Source organism: Blastomyces gilchristii (genome assembly GCF_000003855.2).
Source record: "Blastomyces gilchristii SLH14081 genomic scaffold supercont1.21, whole genome shotgun sequence".
NCBI classification, from domain to species: Eukaryota; Fungi; Ascomycota; class Eurotiomycetes; order Onygenales; family Ajellomycetaceae; genus Blastomyces; species Blastomyces gilchristii.
The window spans coordinates 13,136-35,322 of NW_003101662.1; the positions used below are offsets into that span (position 1 = coordinate 13,136).

At 33.9% G+C, this 22,187-nt stretch overlaps 4 protein-coding genes across 4 annotated transcripts; 2 read left to right on the forward strand and 2 right to left on the reverse strand.

Annotated features, from left to right (window-relative positions):
- Window positions 1-14,222: 14,222 nt before the first annotated feature.
- On the forward strand, window positions 14,223-17,118 carry BDBG_07831 (GTP cyclohydrolase II). The gene is made up of 10 exons (XM_002621567.2): window positions 14,223-14,996; window positions 15,073-15,483; window positions 15,581-15,937; window positions 16,019-16,036; window positions 16,092-16,138; window positions 16,212-16,241; window positions 16,305-16,357; window positions 16,419-16,540; window positions 16,616-16,686; window positions 16,754-17,118. Exons 1-10 carry the CDS (start codon window positions 14,624-14,626, stop codon window positions 16,757-16,759), a joined length of 1,488 nt encoding a protein of 495 aa, XP_002621613.1. The 5' UTR covers window positions 14,223-14,623; the 3' UTR covers window positions 16,760-17,118.
- A 63-nt stretch (window positions 17,119-17,181) lies between these two features.
- BDBG_07832 (40S ribosomal protein S1) lies at window positions 17,182-19,090 on the forward strand. The gene is made up of 6 exons (XM_002621568.2): window positions 17,182-17,349; window positions 17,463-17,547; window positions 17,627-17,652; window positions 17,729-18,227; window positions 18,337-18,438; window positions 18,535-19,090. Exons 1-6 carry the CDS (start codon window positions 17,336-17,338, stop codon window positions 18,574-18,576), a joined length of 768 nt encoding a protein of 255 aa, XP_002621614.1. The 5' UTR covers window positions 17,182-17,335; the 3' UTR covers window positions 18,577-19,090.
- On the reverse strand, window positions 18,579-20,520 carry BDBG_07833 (alpha/beta hydrolase). The gene is made up of 6 exons (XM_002621569.2): window positions 20,276-20,520; window positions 20,176-20,215; window positions 19,971-20,095; window positions 19,709-19,904; window positions 19,295-19,598; window positions 18,579-19,204 (listed from the first exon to the last, which is right to left on the reverse strand). Exons 1-6 carry the CDS (start codon window positions 20,476-20,478, stop codon window positions 19,182-19,184), a joined length of 891 nt encoding a protein of 296 aa, XP_002621615.2. The 5' UTR covers window positions 20,479-20,520; the 3' UTR covers window positions 18,579-19,181.
- An 8-nt stretch (window positions 20,521-20,528) lies between these two features.
- Window positions 20,529-22,125, reverse strand: BDBG_07834 (RNase3 domain-containing protein). Its single transcript, XM_002621570.2, has 2 exons — window positions 21,878-22,125; window positions 20,529-21,785 (listed from the first exon to the last, which is right to left on the reverse strand). Exons 1-2 carry the CDS (start codon window positions 21,950-21,952, stop codon window positions 20,712-20,714), a joined length of 1,149 nt encoding a protein of 382 aa, XP_002621616.1. The 5' UTR covers window positions 21,953-22,125; the 3' UTR covers window positions 20,529-20,711.
- Between the last annotated feature and the right edge of the window lie 62 nt (window positions 22,126-22,187).

The following is a 22,187-nucleotide window of genomic DNA, read 5'->3' on the forward strand; positions in this document are numbered from 1 at the left end:
ATAGTGATTAGATTCTACTCTATCTGTACTCTCTTTCAGTATAAATATACAATACAAGCAATAAACCAAGATAAAAAACTCTTTAAAGATCATATTTATTTAAAACAATGTAAATAGAAACTCAAATTATATTTGTTCTTAACATTAAATTGTATTTAAATAAAAAGTTGATTTTATACTTCTTCAGAAACTGAATTTTGATGCTGAGTGCAAGTACATTATTTCTCATTCAAGCTACTACTGCTTTCTATGTCAAAAGTCTGAGATAAAGTCAAGAGTAGTAATCTATGAAAGAAAGAGATTAAAATATTAATTTAATCTAAGATTTAATATCATGTCTGACCCTGATATGCTAGTGAGTGATATTATAGATAAAGAGAATGAGTTTAATACTATACAGCTCATAAATATCTATAATAAAATGTTATTGAAGAAAAATAACAATATCTGAACAATTAATAGAGAATTTTTAAATACAACTCTATTAAAAAACTCTACAATTGTGGAAGATTTTAATACACATTATCTCTGATAGAATTCAGAATGTGGAAGAGCAGTAAGAGTAAATAAATCAGTTAAATGAACTTTTAAACATTAAATAGATTTAGTTAACAAGTCTGATCAATAAACATTCTTTAGAAAAGACATGAAATAGAAATCTATTATAGATCTAACTTTCATGTCATAAAATCTAATTGAAAAAAGACTTATAAACTGATTTATTAATTCAAATAAAATCTCAGAATCAGGTCATGAGATCATTCAATTTGATATTGAACTGAGTGAAAAATAAATTAGTGAAAATTCTCTTCTCTCTAATCAGTATAACTTTGAAAAAGCTGATTGAAAAGCAGTTGAAGAAAGAGTAAAACAGCTGAAATCTAAAAGACAGAGTAAGCTCTATTAAAATCAAAGTCAAGATATCTTAAATGAAATACTTAAGAATAGAGTAAAACTGATTACATCTATTCTTCTAATAAGTATTAAAGAAAATATTTCAAAGAAAAAGTCTTCTGAGTATTTCAAATCTTGATGAAATAAGAATATTATTTCTAAAAAAAAGTAATTAGTCACTGCTAAGAGAGATTGAAAGAATAACTTAATATCTAATAAAGAGTTCAAAGTAATTCAAAATAAATATTTTTCAGATATTAAAAGAGTTAAAATAAATTGCTGAAATAAATTTCTTGAAGAAGTATAAGAAAAAGAAGTTTTTAAAGTCTTTAACTATACTAAAATAAGAAGTGTAGCAAAGCTTTCAATCTTAGAATATAAATTTCAGAATGAATTGTATACAGCAAACTCTTTTAAGGAAAAATATCAAGCTGTTATGAGAATTCTCTTTCAAAACTCATCACATTTAGAAGAGAAGAATATGTTATTTCATGAATATATTGATGAAAATAACTAAAAATGATCTGAGCTTACATGTGATGAACTAGAGTCAGTAATATTCTCAAGTTCAATTAAAACTGCTTCAGGGCCTGATTCAATTAATCACTTGATTATTTAAAACATATATTTCTACTTAAAGAATGAATATTTTGAGCTCTTTTTGAATCTCTTTAAAAATGATTATCATTCTGAATGCTGAAGAGAAGCTACTGAAGTAATTCTTATAAAATCTAATAGAAAAGCTTCAATTTCTAAGTTATATAGAGTAATATCTTCATTGAACTGTTTGAGAAAAATTCAAGAAAAGATAATAGCTACTAGATTATCTTTTATAAGCTTTATTAGTCATTCTCTTCTATTTAATGAATAAATGAGAGATAGAAAACAATATTCTACAATTGACACTATTCTCTCAGTTATTCATGATATTCAAGTAGCAAAGTATGAAGACCTGGTCTCAAATGCAGTTTTTATTGATATAAAAGATGCATTTAATCATGTTTCAAAGTCTAAGATGATTCAAACTTTGAAGATGTTAAAACTATAACTTTCTCTAGTAAAATAAGTTAATTGTTTCATATCTAAAAGAATTATATAACTATTCTTTGAGAAAAGAAAACAAGATAAAACTGAGATAAAAATAGAAGTATTATAAGAATCTTCAATCTCATCTGTTTTATTTACAATATACACTGCATATTCATTCAAGAATAGAGAGATGAAAATAGTGAGATCTTTAAGTTATGTAGATAATATTAATCTACTCTACAGTATAAAGATATTCAAAGAGAATTTAGAAGTGATTGAGAAAGCAGTAAAGAAAATCTTTATTAGAGTAGATATTAATCTAATTCAATTTAATATGAATAAAACTGAGTTAATTCACTTTTTTTCCAGATTTAATGAGAAAGAACTAAGTCTAACTCTTTTGAATAAAGAGATTAAACTCAGTTTGAATGTCAAATAACTAGGAGTATGATTAAACTTCAAGTTGAATTTTAAATATCATTTTTAACAAAGAATTATCAAGACAGAGAGACTACTGAATAGTATAATCAGACCCTTAAATACTGAGAGAGGTCTATTCTTTCAGACTATAAGACAGTTATACATAGCCTGTATTATCTCAGTAGCTGATTATGAAGTTCAAGTTTAATAAATAATCAAGATAATTTCACTGAACTCTTTCAAAGTCTATAAAACAGAGCCTTGAGAAGAATTCTGAGAGTATTCAAATCATCTTCTATTAAAGTAATGAAAATTGAAGCTTCAATTTCATCTTCTACTATTCAATTTAAAAAGGTCTGTATAAACTATGCTCTGAGAGTTATGAAGATAAGCTTAAATTATATAATCTGAGAAAGAGTCTCTTCTTTATTTTCATAAGTTAACTCAGGAAATGAACTGAATTGAAATAGATTTCATGATTGAAATGAGAATAATACTTTAAAGAAAATGCTCTCTCAACTGTATAGACTATATTCACTTATTAAAAATCAATTTTCTTCATTAAATATTGAGAAAGTTGATTATAAGAAGATATCTCTCTGAAGAGAAAAGCTGAAATCTCTTATAGACTTATAAATAAGTAAACTATCTAAAGAGAGAGAATATGAACAGTATTTGAAGAAGATCTCTATAATTAATATAAAAGACTCTATTCTGATTTACTCAGATGACTCAAAAATAAGAATTTGAATAGATTAAACACAGACATTGCTTATACTGAAGATAATATTAATTTTATCTCAGATTTCTGAAATCTAGACTGTGAATCGAAATCTTTGACACTGAACTATTTATAATAGAAAAAGCTTTCAAACTTATTAAAATAAAATCTCATAAAAGAGAAAATAGTTTGAAAGAGATATAAATATTCTCTGATAATCAAGCTGCTTTAAAAAGACTTAGAAATAGTTAGATTCATAATAATCAAATGAATCTTAAACTGATTTTAAACTCTGTTTTGAAAATTCAAAAGAAAAGAATATTAAAACTGATAATTTATCTAGATTGAGTTTCTACTTATATAAATATTCATGACAATGAATTAACTGATTCAGCTGTAAAAAAGAGTTCAGAATTAAGCAGATCTATTCAAAAAACAGTGTTCTGATCTTTCATAAAGTGAAAGATAAAAGAATTTTGTTTAAATAAGTGAAATGAAAGCTAGTAGAAATAAAAGAAGAGCATACATTATTCAAGATTTGAGATAAAATCAAAGTGAAAATCTTGTTTAATTAAATATAAAAAGAAAATATTCTCATCTATAATTCAGCTGAAACTAGAATATGATTATTTCAAATTCTATATATAAAGATTTGATGATAGATTTGATTCAACAGAGTGCTTATTCTGCAATGTGAATGAAAATTCTGAGTATATTATAATATATTATGTATTATACAATAGTCTCAGAGTCAGATTAAAGAAGAAGTATGATTTAAATCAATTAAATATAAGATTCTTATTCTCAACTGAGACAGAAATTAAATACTTAATAGACTTTCTATCAGAAACTCAAGCAGCTATAAGAAAATAACTGAATTCAGAAGTATCTGAATATGAAGAGATGGAAATTAATTAGATATAGTCTATTAAAACAGCTATACACTATCTTTTAATAATTTTATTTTGTTATAGTCTCTCTTTACTGTACTTGTTTCTTTCTATTCTTTTCTATCTATCTATTTAATATGTCTATCTTTAAGACTATGTTCTCTTTTCCTTTGTCATGATATTTTCAAATAATTTCAAAGTATCAGAAGATGTTGAAATACTGTAATTTGTAAACAGTTTTTATATTCTGAGCTGAAATTTTCTGATTTTGCATATCTGAAATTGATAAATGTATAATAGTTGACTTTATAGATATAGGCAAAACTCTGAGAATTAAAGATTCTCAGGTAGATGTCATAGTCTCTGACTGTATACATCTATAATTCAAGAATAATAATAATAATACTAATAATGTAATTGCATTCAGTGAGACTCAGTTTCTTAGACATGAAGACACGTAATTGTAAGATATCTTTATTAGTATATTATAATATAGCTTCTTCTGTGATATAGTCAGAGAAATCAGCTTTAATAACTGTCTCACAATCAGAATTAAATGTTATCAGTAGAGAAGTATTAATGAATATCTTCTTCATCTGTATGAATGCAGCTTCAGTGTTCACTGATCACTGAAATACTGAATTCTTCTTAATAAGTTCTGTAAGTGATCTTATAATATCTGAGAAGTTTTATATAAATCACTGATAGAAGTTAGCAAATCTGATAAATCTTTGTATATCTTTCATAGTATATGAAGCTTCTCACTTGAGAATAGTAAAGATCTTCTCAGAATTCATTTGAATTTTCTTACCAGCTTCTATGATAATTATTATTATTATTATTATTATTCTTCAATTATAGATATATACAGTCAGAGACTATGACATTTACCTGAGAACTAAAAGTTCTCAGAGTTTTTTCTATATCTATATAGTTAACTATTATACATTCATCAATTTCAGATATGTAAAATCAGAAAATTTCAGCTCAGAATATAAAAACTGTTTATAAATTACAGTATTTTAACATCTTCTGATACTTTGAAATCATTTAATATGATAAAAGAAAAGAGAACACAGTCTTAAAGATAGACACATTAAATAGATAGATAGAAAAGAATAGAAAGAAAAAGATAAAGTAAAATAATAAGAGCTACAGAACAAGATCTCTACAGTTTACATCTTAAGCTATATACATATTTTAACATTCTATATAACTGATCACTGTCTCTGTTCTCTCAGGCCTGCTTCAGAGATTATCATTCTCTTTAAAGAGTCATCACTCAGCTAGCTCCTGTAACTAGCTTACTCATAAATGAGATTTTCACTAAGAATAATACCAGAGCTATTCAATTCTAGTTAAGTCTCTAATCTTCCAGCTGTTAATCTAAGCATTTCAGCCTATCAATTGACTGTCATAATCTTGCTTGCACTAATCATCTATTAAGAATGTCTAGGTCTTGTCTCACTTAGGTTCTTGCTAGACTCAGAGTGTTCTAATCAGATAGTTTTTAAATCTCATTCCTCAGAAGTGAGTGCCTAGAGTGAGGGGAATGAGGCCTGGTCAGTTAAGCTTGATAATGATTCACTATTCTGCAGGCATTCTAGACCTTAATCACTCTAGTACTGATCTAACTTGAAGTGCCTGAGAGACTGTTAATTCTAAGATCAGTGAGAATTAGTGCCTGGGAACTCTCAGGATGAACATCTTAAGCTTGATAATGATTCACTATAGTGCACCCGGGGGCCCCTGATACTGTTTTATGACTTAACAGTGAAAGCTGTGGTTAAGATGACTCTTGCAGGGTTCGAACCTGCCCCCTCTTAGCATTCATTCCCCAGGGGGAAGGCCGCTAATTGAGGCTTCATGATAGCATAGTTAATCACTACGCCACCGGGCCAGCTTCTATGATAAAATCTAGGTATTTTATACTCTTGACTTTGAAATCACACTTGTCAATATCTATTGATAGTTCTATTTCTTGTAATCATTGTAATACTCTCTGTATATATTCTTGATATTTCTTTCTGAATACATCAGTGAAGATGAGAATGTCATCTAGATATACAGATACAAACTTATTAAGAAAATCTTAAAGTGCTCAGTTAATATACTTCTGAAATATACTGAGAGCATTAGCCAGTTCAAAGAGTGTGACTACTCATTCAAAGAGACTATAATATGTTTGAAATGCTGTAAGTCATTCATCTTCTTCAGTGATACAAATCTTATGAAATGCAGTGATAATATCTAGCTTTATAAATTATTAAGCTTATCTGATACATGCTAGAATTTCATTGATGAGAGATAAGAGATAATGATCTTTCTTTGTCAATCTGTTCAGATCTTGATAGTTTACACAGAATCAGAGTTCTTTATCTAGTTTCTTTATAAAGAGAATAGAAGCTGCAGTGAAAGAGTTATTAATATATATAAATTTCTTATTTAACAGATCATTGAGTATCTTCTGAAGAAGAAGAAGTTCATCTTGAGATATATTATAAAGAAGACTTTATGATGACTCAGAGTTTTTATCATTCTTCTTTTCTAACTTGATACTGTGATTCACTTCTGAGTCTTGTAAAGAGAGTATATTTATAATATTATCTTATCAGAAGATATCTAGATATTCATGATATTATTGAGAGAGTTTTATATGAGAATCTGTTATTATAGTATAAGATAACTTCTCTAAAGCTATCTTGATATCAGCTAGACTGACAGAATAGATTGATATATAATTCTACTATTGATAACTTTGTCAGCAGTCTCACTGATGACTTCTTTTTCAAAGCATTTTATAAGTGTTAGCAGAGATCTGTGTAAGATTCATAGTCTTGTGAATATCATCTTCATGAATTCTATTATTATTAGAAAATATTAAACTTCTGTTTTAAGCATTTAATAAGATGTCTTATTCAGATAGTCAGACAAGTTCTAGCATAAGATTATAGTCAAGATTATCAACTTCATAGGCATAGATATCTTCATATTGATATTCTCTAACATCTATGTCTAGTTTCATTATGTAACAAATGTGAATGTCTTTTTAATCATCAAATTCTGTGAGAACTGAGAAGTTGAGATTTTAATAAGAGAATATACTGAAGATTATAATATCTTACAACTGAAGATTTAATCATTATATAATAATATAGATTACTGTCTATCATGACTTTTATATTATACATGTTATTTATTATAGTAGATATAAGAATTACATTTATTATCATTTTCTCTTTAAATTATTATTATCTGATCTCTTCAAGCTTCTGCTTGTGAATTTGAACAGAAGCTAATCTTTTTCCTGTTTCATCAGAGTATTCTCATAGTTATCTTCTAAATCTTTCTCTAATGTAATGTGATTGATGCAGACAGGCACTGATTCATTCTTCAAGTGAGAAGACACTGATCTTTCTCTTGAGTGAGAAGATATATAGACTGATCAGTAGTTGAAAGTGATATATTCTGATCAGTTACAATTAATGCACATCTCTTGTTGACATCAGTCAGTGACTTCTTCAAGAGTGATCTCAGAAACTCAGAAGCCTGTTCAGATAATAGAGACTCTTACTTATATATAGATATTTAAGTCTACTCAGTTCATAACATCTGTATCATTATTATTATTTCTCAGTGCAGATGTATAAGTGACTGAGATATAATATCTTCTACTGCTGTTCTGTATACTTTTGAGCTTGATAAGATGATTATTCAATGTCTGAAGTTATATGCAGAAATCTTCATAAGTCTGGTCTTTGTCTATGCTTATAGAAGTCTGTAAGAGTTTGAAAGTTAATATCTTCTTAAGCATACTAATCTTTATTCAATTCTCTCAAGATTGATCATCTGCTTCTAGAATCTTGATGTTGAAGTCAGAAATGAATGTTATAAAAGAAGTGTTTCTCTGTTAAGTACTCTGTAATCAATTCAATACTTTCTATTACATAGCAGTGTCTTAGAACAGAATATCAAGATGTTTGATAATATTATCAGATGTTCACAACACTGGTTCACATGCTTTTATTCATGAATGAAACTTCTGTTTTATATGATTCTTCAATTATTTATTGATATATTAATCTTAATTGATTAGTGAACTGATGACATCTTCATCTATACTTAGTTTCACAAGCATTTTCAGTCTTTATGATGAGTAGAGAGTGAGATCAGAAGTATTGAAATATACAGAAGCATCTAAGTATTTCTTCAGTACTTGTATTATATTCATATTCAATTCTATCAGTATTGAAGTTGCTTGTGCAGGAGTTTCTAGTTGAGATAATCATTGAATTTCCTTGTATTAATGTTGTTAAGTCACATGCATATCAGCTATCTGTTGCTGTTGTAATTTCAACATTACTCAGAGTCACTGTGATATTGTATGTATACTTACATTTAAGAGTTCTCTCATATTATCATTAGATATGATTATATTATTTATCAGATGTGTGATATCTGTGAAATCTGAAGAAGTGTAATTATATGAATATCTTATACATCTAGAGTGTCAGAACTCTCAGATCTTTCACTGATATTCTCTTTGTAAGATCTTATTACAGAGTCAGAGTAACTGATGAGTAAGCTTCTATCTGAGAACTCAGTGTTTACTTAACTGTTTAGTTATTTTTTCTATTTCTGACATGTTGTTATATGTTCAGATATCTTCTCAATAAGTAATCATTTTTAATGAGAAGACAATGAACATTTTTCAAGTGTAAGAGATCTACACTGAATAGATTGATATAATATATAAATCTTATAATACAAAAGTGAAAAATGTTAGAGAAGAAAAGAAAGAGAAAGTACAGAAATCAGTAATCAGAGTGAATATTTATATGCATACATAGTAAAGCTTCAGAGTGAAAGAATAGAAATTTCATGAGTTTTTCAGCTAAGAATCAGTGACTGAGAATCAGAGCTTTCAGCGGAATCTGTGAAGTGTAATAAAATAGTCTATATAATTGATTAAGCACAGCCTGTCATAATTAAAAATTTAAACATATTCTTTATCTAAGACTAGACTGACCGTGTGACCGTGTCTGAGACCAGAATCAGATTTTTTGATAGTTTTATTATCAATTTGACTAATCTCATTACACAGTTTTAACACTAGATAGTAGTCTCATACTGTCTCAGTGAAACTTACTGTCTACTCTTATTATATTTTTCAAATAAGATCATGATTTTCACTTCTCAATTTAAATTATTTTTATTGCTTTAAATGACTTTAAATCTTATTTAAGCATTATCAAAAAGCATTACTTTTTAAAAAATTAAAAATAGTCTAAAAAAAACCTTAAAATGTCGAAAAATAGTAACTTTATATCAAGAATGAGACTAAATGAGATCAAATGAGACCACTTTCTCATTTTTTTCAAGTCATGATTTCATTTTAAGATCTCATATATAGTCACTTTGCATGTTTTTTTAATGACTAGTCTCAGTGAAATTCACATCAAGAAATGTATGAGATCAGATTAAATGAGACTAAATATGAAATTTATAATTCCGGCAGTCAGTCTATCTGAGACTAGATTTTTATTTGAAAAGTGAATCTGAGATCTTTAATATTTAAAATAACATGCTTTGAAATTAATGTAATAAACATAAATTATAATCAGAAGTAATACTTTTAAATAATATAATAACTATAAAGTTTAATTCTGATCTCAGACACAGTCACACAGTCAGTCTACAGAGTACATTATCATATTATTCAGATATATTATTACAAAGACATTCAGATATATATAAAGTATTTTATTAATAAAAGACTCAAATACTGCAGAGATATGCCCCGGTGGCTGAATGATTAATGCAGTCACCTGATAGCATCTTGACATGAGAAATCAAGGCACGTGAGTTTGAAATCTGCAGAGAATACATTAAATTCAGAACTCAAGCACCTCAGGTTTCTAATAAGTATAGAGGTGTATAAATTGCTTCAATGAATCACTCTATATTTCTGAGCTGAGAAGTTATTATTGTATGTATCTAATTATCACTTCTTTGTATTTTTCTATGTTCTTGTTATCTTGATGTAATCTCAACATCTGTATTTCCTCCTGTATAATTAACACTTAACCTGTATTTAACATCATGCAAGGACTCATTATAAGCTCCGCTTGTATATAAGTATAATAAAAGAATAATAATAATAATAATAACTGCAGAGATATTAACTAAATTAAAAGACATTACTAGATATTCAAATAATCTCAGTATAGTTCTAAAGATGATCTTTTATTCATTCTCAGACTGTATTTACAGCTGTGTATATATATTAATTATATTTAGTTATATGAATATAACAGCTTCTGTGAGATGATTGATTATATTCTCAATCAGAAATAGAGAGTAGTAACTCTTTATAGTCTTAAAGTTCAGATTAGAATAGTTTATATATAATCTGAGATCTTTATTCTTCTTTTTTATAAATATTACAGAGACTTCTGCAGAGATCTGTGAAGATCAGATAAAGCTATTCTTCAGATTCTTCTTTATATAAGTCTGTAAGATCTCTATCTTATAATAAGAGAACTTATAAATTAATTCTCAGAAGAATTTCTACTCTTCTATTAAATCTATTATTAGATTCTTCTCATAGTGAGATGAAAACTTAACTATCTTAACTGAACTGAATATCTCTGTGAGATCTTGATATTTCTCTGATATCTGAAGCTCAGTTTTTATAACTATAAAGTTCTCAGATATTTATAAAGTTATTATATAGATGAACTTGTCTTCTCTAATTAACTCTATAGTATTAACTGATTCTATCTTTATAAATAAGTTTATTAACACTGATCAGAAGTATAAATCTGACTTATAAACAGCTATATATAAATTATGTCTTTAAAGTTATATAAGTTTCAAGTACATGTTATCTGTAATATCTGTAATAATCACAGTTTCTATAAATCTTCTTCAGATTTCAGAGAGATTTTATAATTCAAAGATAACTCTTATAAGTTTCTCTATTCTCAAGTCTGAGTTCTCATACTCTGCTTATTATAAGAGTAGATTCTCAGTTTTCATCACTCAGTTTATTCACTCTGTGAGCTTTAGAGATATTACAGTGATCTGAGATTTTAAGTTTATTAATACTTCTTATACTGATAAAATAGTAGTACTATAGCACAGTCTCTCTCTGTAAGTATATATTTTTATTAAGAGAGTAACAGATTCAGATGTCAGCTTCAAGACTTTTAAGAAGACTATTACTAACTCTGTTTATAATTCTTTAAATTTCTATTTTAATTTATCTGAACAGTTTGTGTGAAGATATTCTGATTTTAAATAGATAAAGTAGAGACTCTTTTTCTTAATCTCTCTGTTATATACTCTGTTTACAGAAGCTTGTAAAGCTCTTTCTCTCTACTTAGTAGTTAGATATAAATCTCTCTATATCTTATCATCTTTCTCTGATAAATCTGTTCTCTATTATTCTGACTCTTATAAGACTGATCAGTGATCTACTTTCTATAAGTCTGTGACTCTTACAGTGATCTGTAAGTGATAAATAAGAGTTATCAGTTTCTTCAGAGTTAAGAACTTAGAGTCTTACTTAATAAGTTTATTCTATATATTTTTATTCAGTCTCTTTATAAATATTATTATTCAGATCTTATTTCAGAGCTCTGTTTTCACAGATCTTAATTCATATTATAGTTTTATAAAGTACTATAAGTAGTCTTTATCAGATTTCTCATCTCTTTTTCTAATATTAATGATTATAGTTTAGATATTCTCTGTTCAGCTTGCAGAGTCTTTCAACTTATTCTTTAGATAGATCTTGAGAATGAATCAGTAGAATCTCTTATAATTATTCTTTAGATAATTCAGTCAATTCTTAACTTTAATATAGTAGAAATCTGTTATTATATAAATAACAGCTTCTTCATCTTTTATATCACACAGTCAGACTTATAAGTCAATTTCAAATACAAACTTATAAAAGCTTTTATAAATTGTAATTTAATAGATAATCTTAAGTAATCACAGCTTAAGAAAGTTTCTTTTCAGTTTATAAGTATCTCTAAAGATTAATTATATTTAGAGACTCAGTTTGAAAATGTTTATAAACAGTAAGTATTTCTTATGAAAAAATAACTTAATTTTATAGAAGATACTTAAGAATGTTCTTTACTAAGATTAATTTATTTATAAGTTTATAGAGTTTCTCTGTCACAGATATAGAGAATAGTGTCTTATAAATAATTAATAAGTTCTTTGAAACTTTTTTTATACAGATTATTCATAATTTAAGTAACTACTTCTAAGTGTCTACAATAGAGTGTATAGAAATTAAAGTATATAAGTTTCTAGTTCTTTCAGTTCTAACAGATAGTTACTGACTGACAGAGTTTGAAATGTAAGAATAAGTACTTATAGATAATTATTCAGGTATTTACAGCTTAGCATGATATATACTATTAACTACTAGAAGTATTCACAATAGAAAGATAAAATATAGAGATTAAATATATAATAGTATTCAAGCTGAGTTATAAATAGTAGTCACAAACTTTAGTCTATATAGTTATGTATAGTCAAGAGCTGCTAACTCTATTAATTATACAAGAGATAGAAATAGAGGTAAAGAATTCGCGAGAAGTAAGATTTCTTACACTGCTATTTTATAACTTACTACTTCTTCTTATTATATTACAATTATTAATAAGAGACAGTGTATCTTTTGAATCTCAGAATACTTAATATCAGACATACTTCAGTTAATATTCTTTATTACTTAAAAATGAATTCTCTCTACAATTACTACAGTCTCTCAACAATGTATATAATAAATATAATATATTAGAAAGTGACTTAACAGAGCTTGAATCTATTAATACTTCTTTAGAATTTGAGATCACTGATACTGATATCAATATTTTATAAGTTTATTTATAATTAAACTGCTGTGACTTACAGCATCTGTCTATAATATCTTATAATTAATAGAAAAGATGATTGAGATTATCTTATATTATCAGAATATTATAGTAAAATAGTTAAGAAATAAAGATTTTTATAGAGACTTAAATTCAGAGTTCTGATATCTTAACTTATTATTATTATTATTATTATTATTATTATTATTATTATTATTATTATTCTTTCATTATACTCATATGCAAGCAGAGCTTATAATGAGTTCTTGCATGATGTTAAATACAGATCAAGTGTTAATTATACAGGAGAAAATACAGGTGTTGAGATCATGTCAAGATAACAAGAACATAGAAAAATACAAAGAAGTGACAATTAAATACATGCAATAATAACTTCCCAGCTCAGGAACATAGAGTGATTCATTGAAGCAATTTATACACCTCTGTATTTATTAGAAACCTGAGATGCTTGAGTTCCGGATTTAATATATTCTCTGCGGGTTTTGAACCCACGTGTCTTGGTTAATAATATAGTATTTTTATAAAATAGTGAAATATATTATATTCAGCACTTTTTAAAGCAGAGATATTTAATAATAATTAATATTATACTATCTTATTTAAATAGAAGCTGAAATATCTTATTAATACTTTCTTCTTTATAAAATTTAATTATAATTCTGATCTAAATATTATTAACTTTCAGACTGCTTTTAAGATTATTCAGATTAATATATTAATCTGATTTAATTTACTTACTTCTATTTTAAAAAATATACTCAGTGTTTTGACTAGAGTCTCTGATAACTGAATAGATATTTTAATAGTAAGATTAAAATATTAAATAACTAGATATAATTATAATTGAAAAATTAGTAAATTATTCTTATATTTAAAATCATAGTAGCAGTTTTCAATATAATACTTTATACTCAGAATATATATATTTTTAGATAAAAATTATATTAATTAATAGAAAATAGAAAAATTAATTTTTTAAAATAATAGAGAAATAATCTATAAGTAATATTATATAGTAATTCTATCTTAAATATTATAATTAAAGTAAATCATTCTTATATTACTAATAAATAGAAACTGTTTTTTCTTAGATACTCTGTGAAGAGTTTACTGAGAATATTCTATTTAGGTTTAGTATAAGCCCTGTGACAGTTGATTGACTCAGATGTTAGCAGGACTTGGCAGAAAGTAGCAGTAGTTCAGATTGGGTTAGCTCGGAGTGGAGTGGCTGAGTTTACTGAGATAAGTAGCCTACAATATTATATATGAGATCACGTGCAGGCGGAGCGATCGCTACGGCAACGTCACTGGGGCGGGCGCTGCTACATGTCACGCGCTTTGGACGGTGTGGCGGTTGCGGGGCTTAGTCGCTGCCCGGGAACAAATGTCACCAGGTGCAAGCCTCCGCGTTCGGCCGCCGTGATGTCCATGATGCGCTGAGAGTCTGAATTTCGTTTTATTTCGAAATTCACCATATGGTAAAGGAACTCTTATATTCAAAGGTACCTCGCCTACGGGATCCTGTTGGATGATTCATGCATGCAGTGCTGTTTTTGGCTATTCCATCATACATAGTAGCTTGGTTGCTACACCGCTGCTGAGGTGGGGTTAACATTCAGGTGCCCAACCGATATTTATTTCTGTTGGAGTTCTCCGCATAGCGGGCTTGCGTTCTACCTTTTTCTCCGTATGCATCTCTATCACTTTTCACCCCCCTCACACCTTTTAAGGCTCCTAGCACACTATTCGCAATGGCAGCTTCCCTTTCCGGCCCGGGCAACGACTTGAGGGGAATCCTGGCGGCCCTCGAAAAGATACAGGTTGACAATTCCCACTTGTCCAGTTCCGTCGAGGAAATAAAGGAGAAAGTTGAGTTACTAGCTACCCATGATGATATTCCTGAGCCCGACGCAAAGGATGAAGCTCAAGTGCTCGGGTCTGCGCCAGCCCCAGCAGGAAAATATACTCCGCGTAAAACTTCTGGAACCTCTCGCATTATTCTTACCACTTACCCCGGCCAATCTGGGATAAACCCCATAGTTATGGACTGGGGGAACTCTGATCCAATCAAACGAGGACCAGTCGTAGTGAGCAGACACCCTGACACGGTGAAGAAAAGAAACGGTCAGTAAGGACAGTTTTTAGCCGACTACAAAGTCAACAAGAGAGCATCATTCATTACTGACAACGTCATTCGAAGCGATCGGTGCTCATGGTGGTTCCTATTCCATATACTACGCTCTTGCTGTAGCCAGCAAAGATCTCAATGTTGACCACCGCCCCGATTTCACTAATACGGAGCCTCCCGTCAACATTGGGCCTTTCCCCCAGTGGACAGATCCGAAAAAGATAGTTTCAATGGATCCATGGGGCCATCGTGCTCCATTCGACTTCACTGAGATGATCAAAAAGGGAGGCGTGGATATTCGGCCCACTATTGCCGTCACAAAAGCGCATATGAAATTGCCCGAATTGAAGCAGAGTGTCGAGACCGGCAGGTTGAAGGTGGACGGGAAAATATGCCTGAATGAGTCCGGGGAGCTGGCTGTGACGAAGATCGCTGTTGAACCAGTCTGGTACCTGCCAGGCGTAGCGGAAAGATTTGGCATCGGTAAGCAGATATCCTCCGTTTAACGATGGCGAATTAAATAGTAGAACGTTTACATACATACATGATTCTTACGGCTTGCTGAATTCATGACCTGTAGATGAAGGCACTCTGCGCAGATCACTTTTCGAAAATACAGGCGGTTCATACCCAGAGCTTATCACCAGGGGTGATATCAAGCTGTTCCTTCCACCCATTGGAGGCTTAACGGTGTACTGCTTCGGCGACCCTGCCAGGATGTCCGACCCAAATGTGAAATTGGCTCTTCGAGTTCATGACGAATGTAACGGCAGTGACGTTTTCGGATCTGATATCTGTACCTGCCGCCCTTACTTAATCTTCGGGATAGAAGAAGCTGTCAAGGAGGCTCAGCATGGGGGGAGTGGTGTTGTCATTTACTTTCGAAAGGAGGGTCGGGCCCTTGGAGAAGTCACAAAATACTTGGTCTACAATGCCCGTACGTTTTGTTGCTCTTGCCTACCTCCAACTTTTTCACCTGTATCTCTGATTTATCTGACCTTTTATCCTCTTTATCTAGGGAAGCGAGGATCTGATCGTAGGTGCCATCATCCTAGAATGCGAGAATAGCCCATCTAATCTAGAACATGTAGGTGCCAGTGAATATTTCAAAAGAACTGAAAATATTGCTGGAGTCAAGGTATGTTATCTATCTAGCTACAAACCCCGTTTTCTTAAATCATTTTATTTCAAAAGCTGATATTGTGACATAGGACATGCGCTTTCAAGCTCTTATGCCAGACGTACGTAGAACAGACACATGGTCGACAGTATTCGCTCTGTTAACTAACTTTGCTCATATCTAGATCTTACACTGGCTGGGTATTACCAAAATCGATCGCATGTTGAGCATGTCGAAGTGAGTGGATTCATATATGGTAACAAATCACCGCGTTGCATAGAACTAACGAGGTGCCCAGCATGAAACACGATGCAATCGTTGAACAAGGCATACCGATCCATGAGCGAGTCCCCATACCAGATGATTTGATTCCCGAAGACAGTCGGGTAGAAATCGATGCAAAAATCCACGCTGGTTACTGTATGCTAATCCCTGGAATTTTCTCTCGTTTCGATATTATTCTTAGTATTATTTTAGTCTAACATCGATGGACAGTCACTACCGGCAAGGTCTTGAGTGCGGATGAGCTTTCCAAGGTGCAAGGGCGCGCGTGGGAAGATGTTGATGTAAGTGATATTTTTTTCCCTTTCTTCATCTAGTTTGAGTATGTCTTCATACTGAGCATTAGACCAGCATTGAGAGGGAGGTTGTCGGGCCCCGTCCATCATAATGGGGATAAGCCACTTCCGGGAAGGTGTCGCAGAATGAAGTACAACGCCAGTAACGAAGCCGTGAGGCCATTTTCCTCGTTTCTTCTGTTTTCCCTTGATGATCCATATGGCGTAGTTTTACTAGAAAGTTTCAGGAATACATACTCACTATCTAATGTAACATGGAAATGTTTTATTTAAATACCTGGTCATCTGGACAATTGAACTTGCTAGCCATCATCCCCTGGGCTTAGGAACACAAATGAGTAGAGAAAAACCAAGCCTGAGCCATACGCATGCGATTGCCCCATATTTCCGCCAAGACATTCCGGGCGTAGGGTTTTCTGGCTGGAGTGGGCTGACATAATACATATAACTAACTCACTAACCTGTAGAAGCTAGCGTAAAGGGCTCGCTTAGCGGGAAATTTGTGTGGGATTCCATTTCGACATCACACTGTGGACCAACCGACTCCAAACGCTTGACCTGCTCTCTCTATTCAAGGCCTTCGGATGCGATAATCTGCCTCTCTTTCCCAGCTGCAAGATAGGCCCGAAGCGCAAATATGGCTGTCGGAAAGTACGTCGCTCCTTTTAGTCCCATCTTTATTTTCCTCCGGTTGATAGGCTGCTCGGAATGAAGCAGTTGATTGAAGCTATACATCGCCAGAATACTAACTGAACTATTAACAGGAACAAGCGTCTGTCGAAAGGTAAGAAGGGCCTGAAAAAGCGGACTCAGGACCCTTTTTCGAGGAAGGATGAATATTCCGTGAAGGCATGTTATTTCGTGCGATTGGAGGTTGGAGTTGGTTTGGTTATCCATGATTCAAATGCTAATATCTCGTTTTCCTCAGGCTCCCTCGACCTTCGCCATCAGAGAGTACGATATCTATCCACCTCAATGTGCAAAACGCGGGCTTCGGAATAGAAAAATATGCTAACTCGGGGGAAAATAGTGTGGGGAAGACATTGGTCAACCGAACGACAGGTCTCAAGAACGCCAACGACTCTTTGAAGGGCCGAATCTTCGAGGTTTCGCTCGCCGACCTGCAGAACGACGAGGACCACGCATTCCGCAAGGTCAAGCTACGGGTTGACGAGGTGCAGGGAAAGAACTGCCTGACCAACTTCCACGGTCTGGATTTCACATCGGACAAGCTTCGATCGCTGGTCCGCAAATGGCAAACTCTGATCGAGGCCAACGTAACCGTCAAGACCACCGACGACTACCTCCTCCGCCTATTCGCCATTGCTTTCACCAAGAGACGACCAAACCAGATCAAGAAGACCACCTATGCCCGCTCCTCCCAGATCCGCGCCATCCGCAAGAAGATCACCGAGATCATCCAGCGCGAGGCTTCCACCCGCACCCTCGCCCAACTCACCAAACTCATTCCTGAGGTCATTGGACGGGAGATCGAGAAGGCTACCCACGGCATCTACCCTCTGCAAAATGTTCGATTGGAACCCCGCCTTTTCCTGTCTTTTCCTCAGTTGTCCTCTTTTGTCGCTCGTTACGCTTCAGCTGTAAATTTCTTACTGACCACGCGCTTCGATTTTACAGGTCCATATCCGCAAGGTCAAACTCCTGAAATCCCCCAAGTTCGATTTGGGCGCTCTGCTCGCTCTGCACGGAGAGTCAAGCACTGATGACAAGGGCCAGAAGGTATATGTGATAGATCCACTTCCGAAACCACACTCCTTCCTACCTAACCCATGGTATATTGTATATCCTGCTAACAATTGCGTTTTTTTCCGATAGGTCGAGAGGGAGTTCAAGGAGCAGGTTCTCGAGTCCGTTTAAACGCGGCTAGGGAATGAAATGAATGGGGCGTTGGAGAAAGGGAATTAAAATCACCTCGCTTCTAGTTTTACATGTGCTGGCTTTTTATTTTAACGTGGATTATGGTTAAACTACTGTTTTTATTTTTTCTCTCTTTCCCTTTTTTGAAAACAAACCGTGTATCCCATTGAACAAGAATAGAATCTGAAAGCCACACATGTCTAGATAGCTTATATTTTCGATTTTCTCAAATGGGTAACACACGGAACTGATAGTATCTTTTTTGAACTTCAGATGCTTTCCAAATCCCTTGCTCCTTGTTTCCCCCTCCCCGAGTTAACAGCTCGATTCATTTAACTTTGCCTTTATAAGTGGGAAACAAGCAGCTGCCAGTACTTGGACGTGCGACTGCTGTATAGTTCACCAACTTACTAATAGCATGTTTCTCCCGCGTCGTCTTGCAAATTGACCAACCCTTGAAAATGTTTTATAATAATAGCATTCTTGCGAATTGAAGTGATTCTATGTTGGCATATAATCTAGGCCATCTTTAAGTGACGAAGTACTACTAATCCAGGAGGTAATCTATCAAAGCATAAGCACCCCACACCACAGGGCGGATTAAATTACCGAAGGAACTCAGTAACAGCTATGTACAGCACGCTGTCAGTTTCACTGCCAACGTTTCTTAAACGAGGGAGGAAGAGGAAGTTGGGGGGGCCCATTAGGAGAAACGAACCGTTTTTGAACGCCTCCGGATTCTCTGATATTACCCAGTGACCGGCGTCGACATCTACTAGTCGGTAATTGGGGAAGAAATGCGCAATCGTTGGCAAGGTTTTATCTTGGACATAGCGGCTTCTGGTTCCTCGTATAAAAAGCGATGGGCCTTCAAATTTGACGGTGTTAGAAGGGCTAAACGGGAACCCTGCCAGTTCACCCAAAGATTCGCCGAGCAGTTTTACAGGGACACGGAACTTGAGAACATTGCTTTCTTTGGATCGAATAAGGTTGGTGAGGAGGAATTGGCGGATTGGTAGGGACTGTATATTAGTGCGTATTTGGAATTAGCCCGTTAAGCTCCAAAGAGAAGGGAAGGGGGGTCTAGAAACAATGGGAGTATATGGGTAAGATGTATATGGGTAATACGAACCTCTTCATATTGCTGGAGGATACGATCCGCATCACTCTGCTTTGTGACATTAGCACTCTCAATTTCCTGCATGGCCTTTACATAATTTGCGAATGGGCTGCCTAGCCTCGCAGAAACGGGAGCGTTGTCGACTGCAACGAAGGAAGATATGAGGTCAGGAGACCGCAGCGCAACAGTCATCGCAGTTTTCGCGCCCCTATATTTTCCCCAGCAATGTCAGAACGGATTTCCATTTTCACATGGGTATGGGAACAGAGATTACATCGAGTGGCCAATTAGAGTAGGCTTTTCGAGCTTCAGGTCATGAACAAATTCCTCGACGTCATCCGCCATCGCAGTGTAATTGTGCTCCTGGAAATGCGGCGAGTCGCCATGGTTTCGAAGATCCTTTCCAGTGTTAAAGAAAGTTAGGCGTATGCGGGTCATATCGAGCATTGTTCGAAATGCAAAGAGGAGGGAACCCTTACAAGCGCATAGATGCGAGTTTTCAGATGGCTCCCGAGAGCTCTGCAGCCATGTCAGTGAACATGTTTCCGAAGAGAACGGAATATTTTGGCCTCTCCTTACTTACTGATACTCCTATTATTCTGTTTGGAGCCGAATAGTCCATGCATAAATATAATAGGGCTGCGGCTTTCGTCGATTGGCGCAGAGTCACCTCCAGCCGGCCAAGCTTGATAGGCCAGTTGAGCTCTGCTCCTCACAGGTGATGTTCTGAAAGATCGGTAGGAGACGCGGGATAAGCACCCACGGAAAATCGGGGAGCCCATAGTTTCTACGAGCTTCAACCAGTGGTAGCGCGCGGATCAGAGAGAAATAGAAGAGATGATTGCTAGAAATTGGGAGGCGGAGACGGGTTACGTCACGTGATGATATATAGAGTACCTAGGTAGGTAGGTATCGGGCGGCATTAAGTAGCTGTTCTAAGGAAGTTACAGGACTATTTACGCGCTTAAATGAATATGCTTGGGTATAAACTACATAATATGTGCTGTATATGCTATCACAAGGGATGTCCGGCCGCCACCTTGTCTTTGGACTTGGCTGCATGGTATGCCTGCTTTGCGGCCGCAGCCTGCTGCGTTATGGGGTTTTCCAAAGCCTTCCTGGCTGCTTCGTTTCCGGCTATAACTTTGCTAAGCCCCATCCCCGACCCTAGACATTCTTTTTTATGGCCCCAACCGGTTAAGTAAACGCCAATAAAAAACGTTTGTAAACCCCCAGGATGGTTAATGGCTTTTTTCTCATCCAAATAAGATAGTCTGATTCCTTTGTCCATGATTAGTTTCGCAAGCTCCTCCTTGTATCGAAGCACAGGCTTTTCCTTCTCTATTTGCTCAAGCTTTGGTATCCAGAGCTGCGTCAGCCAATCCTCGACCAGCTGGACGCCGTTGTCACGGTTAGACAAGATGACGGCCGCAACGTATGCTTCGAAAAGGTCTCCTTTGACTTTCGTCCATGTTTTTGCTTGATTCCGAATTTCAGGCGGCACCATCAATTTTTGATCTAGGCCATAAAGAGTGGTGTATTCAGCCAATGTTTCGTTTTTCACTAGGAGTTCCCTGATCTGGGAAAGACGCCCCGCTGGGAGACGCGGAAACGTATCCCAGACAAGCCGGGTTGCCATAATCTCGATGTAGGCATCGCCTAGGAGCTCCATCCTTTCATAATTTTTCTCAGATAAAGAAGCGGTGTTCGGATTATGGATGCCTTCGTGAGTGAGCATCGCAGTGTGTAGTTGTTTATCCAGAACAAGTGGGAGAGGCGGCAGTTTCTTCTGAGCATGTAATTGTAGCGAAGAGGAGTGCAGTCGATCCCGAGAAGATTGTGAATAATACAATGACTCCGGTGCGGAGTTTTTGGGGGATAATGCTTTGTCAAGCTCTGCCAAAGCTACTACCACGTCAGGTTCGGATCCATCTAGGAGTTCTTGAACTTGCTCCGGGCGGCTTAGAAGCTTGCTGGTGAGTTTTCTAAGTTTCTCCAGACGAGATTTGGCTTTAATTGTACGTTTCTTGGCCCCTGAAGAAGTTTGCGAGCTTGTAGAAACGTTATCGGGTTCCGGGTCGGGTAGTGTCTTGTAAGGAGTATCACTATTAGCTAACCATCAAGCGGGAACATAACGTGGAGGAGTTCGCAAAATACCGTCTGGATGGCTTTCGCACTGACCTTGCGCCTTTTCACGGCCTTTCCTACTGTAATCCCTCCGGAGCTTTCGAGCTCAAGTTTCCTCTTCGTATCCATTTTCCTTATTTTCTTTTTGATATATCCGAGAATATGGGGTGGGATGCGTTTGAATAGAGTTTTTTCTTTTCTTTTTATTCATTTACTTATTATTATTATTATTTTGTTTTTTCGAAAGGACGTTGAGCGTAAAGAACAGGACCGACGCCAGGTAGCTAGCGCAATTAATGAAGAAGCATCTTTTCCGTTCAAATATTTTGCAGAGGTAGATGTGGAAGCGCACGCAATCCTAAAA

Bases quoted from the DNA above. Each gene is read 5' to 3' on its own strand.
- BDBG_07833 (XM_002621569.2), bottom strand. From the start codon at position 20,478: ATGGGCTCCCCGATTTTCCGTGGGTGCTTATCCCGCGTCTCCTACCGA. The intron at 19,905-19,970 runs GTAATCTCTGTT...GGGAAAATATAG, and splicing joins ACTCTAATTGGCCACTCGAT to GGGCGCGAAAACTGCGATGA. The intron at 19,599-19,708 runs GTTCGTATTACC...ACTAATATACAG, and splicing joins TCCTCCAGCAATATGAAGAG to TCCCTACCAATCCGCCAATT.
- BDBG_07834 (XM_002621570.2), bottom strand. From the start codon at position 21,952: ATGGATACGAAGAGGAAACTTGAGCTCGAAAGCTCCGGAGGGATTACA. The intron at 21,786-21,877 runs GTCAGTGCGAAA...ACTCCTTACAAG, and splicing joins AGGCCGTGAAAAGGCGCAAG to ACACTACCCGACCCGGAACC.
- BDBG_07832 (XM_002621568.2), top strand. The intron at 17,548-17,626 runs GCATGTTATTTC...CGTTTTCCTCAG, and splicing joins AGGATGAATATTCCGTGAAG to GCTCCCTCGACCTTCGCCAT. The intron at 18,228-18,336 runs GTTCGATTGGAA...TCGATTTTACAG, and splicing joins GCATCTACCCTCTGCAAAAT to GTCCATATCCGCAAGGTCAA.
- BDBG_07831 (XM_002621567.2), top strand. From the start codon at position 14,624: ATGGCAGCTTCCCTTTCCGGCCCGGGCAACGACTTGAGGGGAATCCTG. The intron at 16,139-16,211 runs GTATGTTATCTA...ATTGTGACATAG, and splicing joins AAAATATTGCTGGAGTCAAG to GACATGCGCTTTCAAGCTCT. The intron at 16,358-16,418 runs GTGAGTGGATTC...CGAGGTGCCCAG, and splicing joins CGCATGTTGAGCATGTCGAA to CATGAAACACGATGCAATCG.